This window comes from Aspergillus eucalypticola (assembly GCF_003184535.1).
Source record: "Aspergillus eucalypticola CBS 122712 chromosome Unknown BO83scaffold_21, whole genome shotgun sequence".
Classification (NCBI taxonomy): Eukaryota; Fungi; Ascomycota; class Eurotiomycetes; order Eurotiales; family Aspergillaceae; genus Aspergillus; species Aspergillus eucalypticola.
Window position 1 is genome coordinate 267,570 of NW_020290295.1, and position 12,149 is coordinate 279,718.

Sequence of the window (12,149 nt, forward strand, 5' to 3'; positions counted from 1 at the left end):
TCCGCAACAAAAACGATGTGACTTCAAATGCGGGGTTCTTTCAGCTGATGCCTAGGTACTAAATTGATCAGTGGTGGGGGTGATATCCGGGATTTGGCTTCTCATTATTACTGGCACTTGGCCGACCATGTTCTCTGGATGCGAAAAGGAAAAAAAAAGCGGGGTTCGGTGGATGACGATGTGACTCGCCTTCAGCTTGTGCCTGGGTTACGGCTACTTGCAACCTTCATTGCTTCTTTGAATCAACTATCGACACCATAATGTGAAGTGCATTTCTTGGCCCATCTCAGCGATGATCCATCAGGATGATCCCAGTGCATTTAGCGCGTCGACTGGGTTCCCCAGTGATAAAGAGATGCTGCGCCCTTGATCTGCAGCTTCTGAGTCTCGCTCCTCGCACCCTTTATCGACCTCCCTTCCTCTCCGTACAACATCGAAGATACCAGTATACTACGAAGATGACTATGTCTGTGGGTGATAGCAATGGCAGTACAGCTGTGCCAGAGATCCCTGCAAAGCAGAAGGCTGCCATCTATGACCAACCCGGCACTGTCTCCACCAAAGTCGTAGAGATAGATGTGCCCGAGCCTGGTGTGGGTGAGGTCTTGATCAATTTGTATGTGTTACCTTCAGCCCGAACTGGCTGGACATGGTTTTATCCAATCACTGAGTGCATCCATCGGACTAATGGCTATTGTAGAACCCATTCAGGCGTCTGCCATTCCGACCTTGGAGTAATGACCAACACCGTAAGTATACAGACGTACCTCTAGCTCCAATCACCTCCTAACTCGTCCAGTGGAGATCTCTACCCTACCCGACACAGCCAGGTCAAGTTGGTGGCCACGAAGGTGTCGGTAAGATCGTCAAGCTTGGCCCTGGAGCCGAGTCTTCGGGCCTGAAGGTCGGCGACAGGGTAGGCATCAAATGGGTTTCCAGCGTCTGCAAGAGCTGCGGTGCGTATGCAGTTCTCTTGGCCAGATAGTCCATACTGACAATCAATGACAGAACCATGCCATGCAGGCGCCGACGGAACCTGCTTCAACCAAAAGATATCCGGATACTACACGCCCGGCACATTCCAGCAATACGCCCTAGGCCCCGCCAACTACGTGACACCGATCCCGGACGGTCTCGCATCCGACGAAGCCGCGCCGATGCTCTGCGCCGGCGTGACCGTCTACGCAGCCCTGAAGCGCAGCAACGCCCGACCAGGCCAATGGGTCGTGATCTCCGGCGCTGGCGGCGGCCTAGGCCACATAGCCGTGCAACTAGCCAGCAAAGGCATGGGACTGCGCGTGATCGGAATCGACCACGGCAGCAAAGAAGAACTCGTGAAGGCCTCCGGAGCTGAACACTTCGTCGACATCACCAAATTCCCCTCCGACGACAAGGGCCAAGCCATCGCCGCGCACGTCAAATCCCTCGCCGGGGGTCTCGGCGCTCACGCCGTCATCGTCTGCACCTCAGCCAACGCAGCCTATGCCCAGGCCGTACCATTCCTGCGCTTCAACGGTACCCTCGTGTGCGTGGGAATCCCCGAGAACGACCCGCAACCGATTGCGACCGCGTTTCCTGCCCAGATGATCAAGCAGCATTATACGATTACCGGATCGGCGGTGGGGACGCAGCGAGATGCGATCGAGACGCTGGATTTCGCGGCGCGAGGGATCATCAAGGCCCATTTCCGAACGGAGAAGATGGATGCTTTGACGGGCGTGTTCGAGGAGATGAGTCAGGGGAAGTTGCAGGGTAGGGTTGTTATCGATTTATCTTGACGTGACGTCTGTGGCTGCTTCTTTGTGTTTTTGTGTAGGTCTAGTTTAGGAGTTAGCTGGAGGTCGAATGGAAGTTCACTCAAATATATATTTCAAGGAAACACATGAAATGAACGATGCACATAAAAAGAAGAATATCACCGCAGTAACATTATAAACGATGGTCCCATGAACAGACAGACACAAAGACAGGGAATAAAGAACCTCAAAAGACACACACACAGACCCACCATGCAAATGAAACAACAACCACAACAACCCCGAAAAAAGAAAAAGAATTCCACGAACCAGTCCCCGTCCCCATAAGAGAACAAAACACAAAGAAAGAAAGCCCAGAAGAAATAAAAAAGAATGACCGACGCAGGACTCGAACCTGCAATCTCTTGATCCGTAGTCAAGCGCCTTACCATTGGGCCAGCCGGCCAATTGATGAAATAACCGGGGGATCTTTGCCTACATAATCCAGCCCTAAGGTCAAACCCGCGGACAGTAAGTGACACACACAAGTGACGCGGCGGTGGTGGTGGTGGTGGGTGGGTCGAAGCGACTTTTCCCAGGTGATTCTTATGCATAAAGGCCGCTTATTTCCGGGGAGAAGCTCTGCCGGTCTGTCTGTTGGGCGGGGGTGTGTGGTGCTAGTCTTTAGGTGGCATTGGAATGGTTTTATTTTTCTTTGTGCTGCTGATTGCGGGGAAATTGGGGTTGGGGTGTTACGGAGGATCTGCAGGGTAGTATTTATTGAAGTTTATCTAGTCGTCTAGTAACTCCATAGTAGGGTCTAGTGCTGGTTGGAGATGGTGGCATCTGTGTACTGCGAAGGGGGTAAAGTATCCGGAATGAAGGAAGAGGATTGATTAGTGGAAAAGGACGGAAAAAGTATTCAGTATAGCTAGTAAGCAATGCATGAGCTCATTCGTAAGAATTACAGCGACTCCGAAGGAAGGGATCAATTACTCGAACAGTCCCGAACAGTTCCCTCAATGCTTGCATTTCGATGGTAGATAACTTCATAACTACGTACTGCTGCGCAATTCCTGTCCAACGACTCTTCCTGCTCAGTCCCGAGTCCACGGGCCTGCGTACCGAGCAGCTGGGAAGGAGGGTCTCAGTCAGACATGGGCATGTAGTAGGACACATGATGTGAACCTTTCTCCGGGAGGAGCCTATTGGTCTAGCTACCAGACGTATAATATCTAGCAAGGTCTATAGACGTCATAAGCAGATTCTGAAAGGGCCGCTTTGCGTCGGGGGAATCCGACCCAGCAATTCAATGATACCAGAGAAAGTGTATATTTGGAATGGGTAGCTGGGTGCGAGGGAAAACCAGGCTGTTGTCCCTTGCTTAATGGCCGGTTTGGGGTTGATAACCTTGGTCTTGGGGCGGCCGTTCGGAATTTGAACCGTTCCCTCGGGACCTGAAGCACGCAGTGGGTGGTATTAAGGTTGGCTGATCATGCCAGGACACATTCCTCTGGTACGAATGCAACCATGGGACTGTCTGGGAGCTGCTTTGGTGCTTGTGTCACGTCCCGCTAACAAAAGTTGGACAGGTACCGTGGTAGCCCGTGGCGGTGCTGTTCCCTTGCACAAGAGACAAAGCAGAAGCTAAGAGGCAAAAGGAAATGCTATAACGTCATGGGCAGAGAGCCGATGCCAGACCAGCTAGATAGTAGGGCCACAGGAGAAATGATGTAGCTTATCTATCTGGTTAATCAAATTGAAACAGTCTCGCGCCTCCGTAATGCAAACAGTGGTGTATAATGCATATCAATGACAAAGCCGCCCCAACCAACCATGCAATAACAATAACCAAATCAACTGGCCCCTCCAAAGTAGGGGAATGAAACCCTGAGATTCCTCACCGTGTGCGCTTGCTGTAGCCTCGACTTGTAGACGAAGACGGTCGCTTTTGACCAGCATTGGCAAGAGGTGATTCCGCAGCACGTATCAACGCATCGAGTCTCAGTATGTAGGCCTTGGGAGCTCGATCCACTTCAATCCGGTGTAGAATAGCTTTCAACCTGCCCACGAATTGGTGGAGCGCCATAGCCGGTACATGCTCTAGGGCATCAAGAATAAAGAATTCACCAGTTTCATCAGCCTTGCCAATAAGCTGGTGGAAGAGATTGCGTTGATCCTCGTCCTCTCCGTGGAATGTCACTCGGCCACGTTCGTTCCCCTCCAGCGCATCCTTATTACGGCCACAGATATCCTCCAGCAATGTGACCAAAGTCTTCGCAGCCCCCTCCATACCGTGCGGTGCTCGAGCGATGATGTTTTCCCGGACGCGGTCGACGTTCTCTTGAATTTTTAGAATGACAGTCTCCACGTCCAAATCTCCAGCCTCATTTGAAGCTTGTCCTGTAAGGCAGTAGCGGTCGAAGTCTGCTAGTAGCTTCCGCAATCTCTGATGCACTTTGTCAAAGAAGATCACCGCACAGGCCGCAATCGGCATCGCCTTGCATAGACTGGAATAGACTCCGTCGTCGTGCACGGCAAGCCGAAACATTGTGGCTTCAAAGTCTCCCTGCACAACACATTGCTCAGGGGTACGCGACTGTCCTGCATCATCAACAAGATCGAGACGGAACTCCGCAGGCAGTATCACCGGACTAAAGGCCGACAAAATGTCCCGGACCATGTCCTGTCGGCTCATTCCCCCCTCGGCTTCGGAGCGAACATATTGCCAACACAGCTGATCCGCAATGGTCTCCAGCTTGCCATCCAGCAGTTGTTCAACGCGACCAAAGTTCGGAAGACGTCCATCGCTCGACAAAAGAATGTCGGAGGGAGGCGGTTGAGGGACGAAGCAGCCATGAAGCTGATCAAGAAGCCACTTTTACTTGGTGTTAGGATACCGGAAGAGAAAGGAAAATTTTACTCAAGGTGGGGGCATGAGGCTGCTCACGAAAATGTGCTGGCAGGCCACATTGGGCATGCCTAAGAAGGTCGAGCAGGTGCACGTATACCCCTCTGAACCGAGATGAACTCGGGGCTGCTCAATGAATTGGAAATCAAACCCAGTTCGTGTCGTACAGCAGCTGACTACCTTGAACTGACTCGTTAACCCAACGAGAGCCCTGGCTTCGGTGTCTGAGTCAAGCCTGGCGAGATCATAGGTGATCCCTGACTTGCCTCGTACGGACGAAGACGCAGCTGAATCCCCCTCAGCATGACTCTCGTCACTTTCGCTTCTCAGGAGCTCACTGCTGTCGCTATCATCTGTGTGTGGCTCTTTCTCGGGCTGGGAGCGTGTCGTCAGCATGTCGCCTGTTATTGAGAGGTCGTGAAATTGTCTTGTGGGAGCAGACATTGAGAGTTATATGGCAATGGAATTTACTGTGGCTTGTGTGTCCCCTGGCTTGGATTTGTATTTGCTGGCCTCCGCGGCGAGACCGGTCAGTTTATATAGAGTTTGTTCCGAACCAAGGAAGGAAGCGGGTACATTGTACCAGCAACTGCTCCAAGCTTGCCGCAATCGCCTCTGCCACAGCGACCAAAGAGACAATAGAAGCTTCCATATGAACTACTGCTGGTATTTTGACTAACCCACTGAGCCTTGGGACCCGCCGTCAGTGGCCCCGACTTTGCCGCATAATGAGTAATGAGCCATCGTTTGGATATACTCAAGCATACACGTTCCACAATGATCTGGAATTTCCAATCTGCGGTTAGTGTGTCCGGTTAACGCCCACCCACTTGGCACAGGAGACATGATGATTCTGCGCCACAGATGTAGAGCTACTACAAGCTGCGTGGGATGTTGGGTGAGAGATTTCGTGTAGCTATAGGATCAGAAGTAGCGGCAGGAGAACCATGAAATCACAGGATCCTCCCGACTGAACCATATTAAGAGCCAAACGGCGATCATGCGCACTTGTGTGTACGAATCATAATGTGCAGCCGAGTTGGCACATCCAACCAGCCTGTAAACATAGTTGAATGTGTCGAAGGAATACTGCACAGGCCCTTGACAATCTGCACCGTTGCAGCAGGTACTTGATCAGTTGGCACAGGCTCCAATGTCAGGCGGCAACCGCTAGGAAAAAGGGGACGCGGTCGAAGCACTGGCTTCGGATTGTGTTGCCGCAAGCTGCGCAACTCCTCTTCACATCATGACAGCATATTGCTGTATCCAACGGAGGAATTCCTATGGTGGAAAATTATACTATCGATTATCCTTCCCTGTGATACGTATGCATCTTGTGGCACTGCATTACTACGCCATCAAATGGCCGAAAGATAGGGATCTCCCTTCCTCAGCCTCGTAATCGAGTCGGAGGGAGAACTTCTGGGCTGCGGGTTCCAATTTGTCGTATCCGCCTTAGGCCGCAAGTAAGGGTACCGGATTTCGTGATGCGCCGCAATCTCTCTCGTACCACATCTGCGGCATTATGCAGCCTGATTAGACGTTCTCTCCATGTGGCACAAGCGGCGCTGCCTCAGAACTGGGTCTTCAGATACTATAGGTTTCCATGGTGGGTGAACTCGACCCACGATTCGCTTGTAGAGAGTTTGCGGGAAGGAATCAATAGGCGCCCCTCTCTCGACCACACACTCGGAACGCCTATCTCTCCTTCCCTCTGCGACCACCGGAGATACCGAGCTGGACTAGATTGCGACATTCAGTACAGCGCAAGCCTGTACCACTGGAACAAAGAGAGTAGCCACCCTGAGGCTGTGTGCGGTGCCTCCACCTATCCTCTTACCGTGGCTACCTTCCATGCCACCGCAAGACTGGCAAGCACTCGTAAATTCTGGTGTGTATCAATGTTTGAATTCCCTCCCGATAACGTAACAATGGGGTCTCTGACTCTGGGAGCTCCGGTAATACCCATAGTGCATGCCTTGGGCTCCGTAAACTGGGTCCCAGTTTGATGAGATTGAAACTCTGCTCTCACCGGACTAATCAGCTCCCAGGTATTCACGAAGAATTACTCATTGCTCACCATATTATTGTATGCTTATCTCAAAGTGGAGTAGAGCCCTGACGGCGCCAAAGAGGAAATAGAGGATCACAGCCAAAGGTGCTCGGCCACTCCTCAGTTAGCGCTGAACGTGGGACTGCTGTTTCGAAATCGTCATATAAACGAATGGCGCCAGAGAACCATGATCCATTCAGCAGAGGAGCGCAATGTGGCTGTAATTTCTGCGTAATCGGAAATCTTTGGTGTTTGACCGAAAGTGACTGCGAGTTGTCTTGTGGGGAGCTGGACCCGTGACCACTGGCAGCAAGAGCCTCCTTCCAACGCCGGCTCTTCTTCTACTCTCTCACTTCAAGAAGCTCAAAACAATTCGCAATGAGACAGTAGATCATATACTCTCGATCTCTCTTGATTGTACGTAGCTTATGTAAAAATGAACTTGTAAGAGCCTATACACGCTTATAGTATCAATCATATACAGAACGACTAAGAATACGGGTAATAGTGCGGAGAAAGAAAAAAGCTAAAACTAGGAACCAAAAGCATCTACCGTTGTCTACTAGAGACAGACTATGAAATTCGTCATGTCGTCAAAGACCTGTCTGGCAAAAAGTGATTAATAGCTATCCTCAAGGGCGGCTTGTTTCAGTGTTCATCCTCGCCGCATTTCTCCTTTTGGCATTCTCCAATGCTTTCCGGAGCCTCTCCTGATGCTCGTGATCTTCTTCGGGCTTCCGTGGTGCAATATCAGTCGTGAGATGCTGGGATACCGGCGCAAGAGTATCGGCAGGCATCTGTGATGAAGAACCAGTTTGATCAACTATAGGAGGCTTGCCTAAAGACTCCAGGAGACCATTTATGCTAGTAATTATATTTGCAGGCCCAGACCTGATACTTTCGAGTTTGGACATGAGATCCGCTTGGATCTTTGCGTCTTCCTTCCTTTTCTCATCATCGAGCCGGCGGAAAACATCCGCATCGGCGTTTGAATAACGCGCCTCGGCCACAGAAACACTGTAATCAGCATCGTTGAGTACCGAATCAGCCATATTGAAATTGTGCAAGATGGACTCAGAGTCTTTACGCAAAGACTCAATCAGGTTATATACTGATTTCAGCAACTGTTCCACCTCGGAGTCTGGCAGCCCCGACGAGCGAATGGTCGCGGTATCGACCTTGGCCACCTTCGCAGCAACTTCGTCAAGGAGGCTCTGATTTTCACCCAACCCGTGCATGATGGCATCGTCAAACGAGTCCATCAGTCGGTTAGCTCTATTATCTCGCTCTCTAGCCGCTTCGAGTATGTTCCGTTTCTCCATCTGGTCGAAATCGTGATCCACGCCTTTCAGCGCCACGGAGTCGCCCATGAAAACAAGAGGCCGCCTCTCAGCCTTCTTCCGCCGGCGCTCCCGATCCAAAGCAATTTCGAGACGTTTTTGGTAACGTAACTCGAGTTTGCGATATATTTCATTCACCGTCCTCATTGTGTGCGACAGATTGTACCTGTCAGTGGTCGCAGACTTGGCCCGTCCATTTTCATGATCAAGTTGAGCAAGCGCGGCTTCGTAGAGCGCCTGAAGCGCAGCTATTTCTTCTTTCAAGCGTTGATCCAAAGGCTCGAAAACATCTGCGACAAACTTGTCCAACTCCTGTCTTTCTTCGTCTAGCTGAGCACGAGCCTCCTTCTGACGGAACTCCTCCTCCAGTACATTGATATCGGCATAGCCAATCTCCTTCCCATTAAAGAGCGCATCGATGCGCTTCTCCGACACCTCCTGGCGTTGGATCCGTTCCCTATCCAATTGCTCTCTGCGCGGTTTGCTTGAAACTTCCCAAGACTTTACCGCCTCCCTAATGTACGAGAAGTCATTGGAGTAATTCTCCAGATCCTTCCTAGTCGTCATATTCCACGAGCTTTCCGATTGTTTGGACATCGGCGATGAAGCCATGGACCGCAAGTCGTCAACTGGACCAGCTGGCTTTCCATGTCTGAGAGAAGCCGGCAGTGGTGGCGGAGAGGACGTTTTCCGGGGTGCTCTCTTTCGGTAGGCAACGCTCTTCTCCCTTATCAGCCCAATGAACGTTTCATCAAGTTCATTCCGACGCGGGGGCACTGCTGAACCAGGTCTATCTCCGGGAGTAGGTGCTGGAGCGTTCGACATTACCCGCCCACTCTCAGCTGACGCCTGCCGCAGGTCGGAATAGGCTTGATATGCAGGCCGATCAAACACAAGCACATCAGAGCCTCGTTGGGGACCTTCAGTATAGCGAAACGGGGTATAAATCGGCTGTGGAGGGTTGGTGGTCAGAGGGGGTAAGGCGTGTTCATGTCGGGCATCACCGAGCATGGAGGGTGGCACTGATGTCGCTCGTGACGACGTAGCATGAGCGACAAAATCAGTGTGGTATTTATTGCTCCCCGTAAGCGAGGCAGATCTCTGTAAATTTGTTACGCTGGGTGTCTGTATTTTGGGAAGAATGGGACGTCCTCCAGGACTGTAGCTGCCATCTTCCGAGTCGTCACCCCCACTATTCGAGACCACAGGACCGCCTTCGGTTTCGACTGGTATAAGACCGGATCCCACGTCATCATTCGAGTCTTTGGTCGATGCGCGTGGAGTGAGCGTTTGTTGCCGCGGACTCTCTTTGAGCTTCTCATCCACTGGCGCCAGTTCAGGCTCAATGTTGAACAGGATCTCTCGTAACTTGGTCTCCTTGGCCATAAATGCTGTGAATATATTGAAACGTTCCGCGTCGGAGTCAGCCACTGCCTCCTTTCGAAGCATTGCGACATAACGTTCCAACGAGGATTTGGACCAGGGATCAAGATCATCATACGGATCGAGTGGTACAAAGGCAGGGAGGATTGTCCGTTTATCCGTAGTTGGCCCGTTGGTGACACTGTTCGAATCCACTGAGCTTGACCCAGACTGGACTTGCTTTCGAGGAATTATCGATTCCTGTCTAGGCTTCGGGGTCTCGATTGGGCTCTGCTTCCGCGAAGGAGGCAAAATGCCTGTGCTGACCCGAGACACTGAGCTCTGAGGATTCTGCTCAGCTGATGTTTGCGCGATAGGACGGTTCCAAGCTTCGATGATGCCGTCAATGCTTTCAGCGGATTCAGAAGTGGAGATGTTACTCTGAACAGATCCAGTACTATCCATCCTGACTGGTTGGGGTGGAGTACCCTTTACCAAGGTCTGACTGGTCAAAGGGCCTTCACTTTGACTCGTTGTTTGGAATGCATTACTCGGAGGCGTTATAGGGCTGACGGATTCAGCCTTTCTCTCCGGCTCTTCAATATTTGTCGGGCGACTCTGAGACACCTGTGACTGCGGGTCCGAAGAGGGCCCATCCTGGGGCCGAGAACCAAAGGCACCTAAATCATCAATACTCCCTGGAGTGGGTGTCAGGTGCTCCCAGTCTGAAGGCCCGCCAGAGGCTAGGACAGAAGCGCTAGTCGGGGCATTGAGAGGGCTGGTCTTGGGAGGCACCGGTGGAGGAACGACGGGCGGTGTTCCATGTGCTGTACTCAAGGTCGCAGCCACAGGAGCCTGTGGAGGCCCGGGTAGTGGCTGGCTCTCATAAGATACTGGAGTGCTTGGCTTGGGGTCTGGAGCTTGGGAAATGGCCAGGTTAGGTGCATTATTGCCGGTGAATTGTGGATGGCTTGGCAAAGTCGCTGGCTGCTGCACCGAGGAATCGTGATACTGACCCAGGGGGGCACCAGAGTAGGGAGGAGGAGGAACCGGAGGTGGTTGCTGCCATAGGTTGCTCTGCTGGGCACTTGGGCTCTGGTAACCAGTGGAATTAGCTGGGGGCGGTGGTGGAGGCTGTAACGGCGAAGCGCTGACAGATTGCTGGGGAGCATATGGAGGATTCGATGGCCACTGCTGGTAGGATGTATTATCCGCTGGTTGGGTCGCCCAGCCTGGAGCAGCTGGTAAAGGTCTGTTTGGGTCTAGCGGGCTCACAACTGGAGACTGCGCCTGTGGTGATTGCGCCGTGCTTGAAGGCCGCGGCTAATTGGTTTATGCTCGTCAGAATATTGTGGGAGTCCATCAGGGGTAAATCAATGAAACGTTCAACAACACTCACAGGTAGTGGTGGGGGCGACTGCGCATGAAGTTGGTGCCTGTTGTACTTGACTCCCCATGAAGTGGTGTCGGAGCCCGCAACGGCAGAAACGGGGGATATGCTTGTACCCGGATGAACATTAACTGCTGAAGGAGGGTTGGAAATTTGACCGTAGATGGTGGGGTTGTATGGAGATGATGATGTGGTTGTCGGACGCGGAGGGGGCGGCGGAGGGGGCGGGGAAGAAGCGCGCCATGATGGTTGTTGCGGAGGATGATGGCGAGATGAAGCCGATTGCTGCGTGTTGGAAGAAGACAGACGCCATTCGGGCTGTGGAGGACCCGAACTTTGCGACCCATACATCTTTGAAGAGGGGAGGAACTCTTCTTCCGCTACGTTGATGCTGGTCGCAAAAGAAAAATAAAGAAGAGACAGAAAAGAAGAAGAAAAAAAAGAAAGAAAGAAAGAAAGAAAGAAAGAAAAACCTTCCGCAAGGTCGTCTTCCCCCGATGAATGTTTATTAGAAGAGGAGATGAAGAGGAGGAGGGATGACCTCAAGCGACAAGCTGCTCCCCTAAGGCAGGCCACGAGGCAGATCGGCTGACCGGAAAGGAGGTCCACTCACTCTCTGTGCCTTATCTTTCTCTCCTATTCTCTCTGTCTGTCGCTCTTTCCTTTCTTTTCTTTTCCTTCCCTCTTGCCCTCTTCTCAATCATGCAAGTGACAAAAATAATGTTAGTTCTGGGGAGAATCAGGAGCAGCAAAGCTTCACGCTTGAAAGTTGCCGAGTCGCTAAATTTTAATCCAATGGATGCTATCGTCCCTGTGCCACAATCCATTTATATCCACCATTCAGCGACGCCGCTACTACTACTAATTCATTGCGTTTCCCGCACTTGCTCCACCATCATGAACTGCCATCATCCCAGTGTCTACCACCAGCACCTCTACCAACTTAAGTATACTTACTATCTAAGATATAATGTTAGACCAAATCAATTCTGGGTTGCTTGAAGAATAGCCATCATGGAATACTGTGTCAGATAATAACACTGATGACCCCACAGCAACTAGATAGTCATCATATACTTATTGGTTGGATTGTCAGTCATTCCGGTGGGGATATAATACCCTATATTATACTACTCTTTGGTAGATCTACCGATTACAGTTGGAACCCAGAAACCCTGACCCATCTATCACTCTCTCAAAATGAACAATGTCAACGAGCTCAATATACTGCTACTAATCTCTCTGAATTGATGGTTCTTAATTCGCGCACACAATGGCGACGCATACAAAGAATTTGTAACTTTATGGTACAACATCCTCTTTGTGAGAATCTTTCATCATGATATCTCCTCTTCTA

General features: G+C 51.3%; 4 protein-coding genes and 1 non-coding gene across 5 annotated transcripts; 2 read left to right on the top strand and 3 right to left on the bottom strand.

Moving 5' to 3' along the window:
- Nucleotides 1-458: 458 nt before the first annotated feature.
- On the top strand, nt 459-1,778 carry BO83DRAFT_391030 (zinc-dependent alcohol dehydrogenase; the record flags this gene model as incomplete). The annotated part of the gene is made up of 4 exons (XM_025532885.1): nt 459-616; nt 701-749; nt 800-956; nt 1,009-1,778. 4 exons carry the CDS (start codon nt 459-461, stop codon nt 1,776-1,778), a joined length of 1,134 nt encoding a protein of 377 aa, XP_025385686.1.
- A 352-nt stretch (nt 1,779-2,130) lies between these two features.
- On the bottom strand, nt 2,131-2,202 carry BO83DRAFT_t197. The gene has a single exon. It is a non-coding gene; the product is annotated as a tRNA-Arg (tRNA).
- Nucleotides 2,203-3,636: 1,434 nt separating this feature from the next.
- Nucleotides 3,637-5,043, bottom strand: BO83DRAFT_400904 (uncharacterized protein; the record flags this gene model as incomplete). The annotated part of the gene is made up of 2 exons (XM_025533431.1): nt 3,637-4,614; nt 4,687-5,043. 2 exons carry the CDS (start codon nt 5,041-5,043, stop codon nt 3,637-3,639), a joined length of 1,335 nt encoding a protein of 444 aa, XP_025385687.1.
- Nucleotides 5,044-6,015: 972 nt separating this feature from the next.
- Nucleotides 6,016-6,701, top strand: BO83DRAFT_94665 (uncharacterized protein). Its single transcript, XM_025537732.1, has one exon. It carries the CDS (start codon nt 6,135-6,137, stop codon nt 6,654-6,656), a length of 522 nt encoding a protein of 173 aa, XP_025385688.1. The 5' UTR covers nt 6,016-6,134; the 3' UTR covers nt 6,657-6,701.
- Nucleotides 6,702-7,149: 448 nt separating this feature from the next.
- BO83DRAFT_365659 (uncharacterized protein) lies at nt 7,150-11,508 on the bottom strand. The gene is made up of 2 exons (XM_025529679.1): nt 10,802-11,508; nt 7,150-10,725 (listed from the first exon to the last, which is right to left on the bottom strand). The coding sequence occupies exons 1-2, from the start codon at nt 11,141-11,143 to the stop codon at nt 7,333-7,335; spliced, it is 3,735 nt and encodes a 1,244-aa protein (XP_025385689.1). The 5' UTR covers nt 11,144-11,508; the 3' UTR covers nt 7,150-7,332.
- Between the last annotated feature and the right edge of the window lie 641 nt (nt 11,509-12,149).

Excerpts from the sequence above, each read along its gene's own strand:
- BO83DRAFT_94665 (XM_025537732.1), top strand. The coding sequence starts at position 6,135 with ATGCGCCGCAATCTCTCTCGTACCACATCTGCGGCATTATGCAGCCTG.
- BO83DRAFT_365659 (XM_025529679.1), bottom strand. The coding sequence starts at position 11,143 with ATGTATGGGTCGCAAAGTTCGGGTCCTCCACAGCCCGAATGGCGTCTG. Across the intron at positions 10,726-10,801 it reads AGTCGCCCCCACCACTACCT|CCGCGGCCTTCAAGCACGGC; the intron begins GTGAGTGTTGTT and ends TAAACCAATTAG.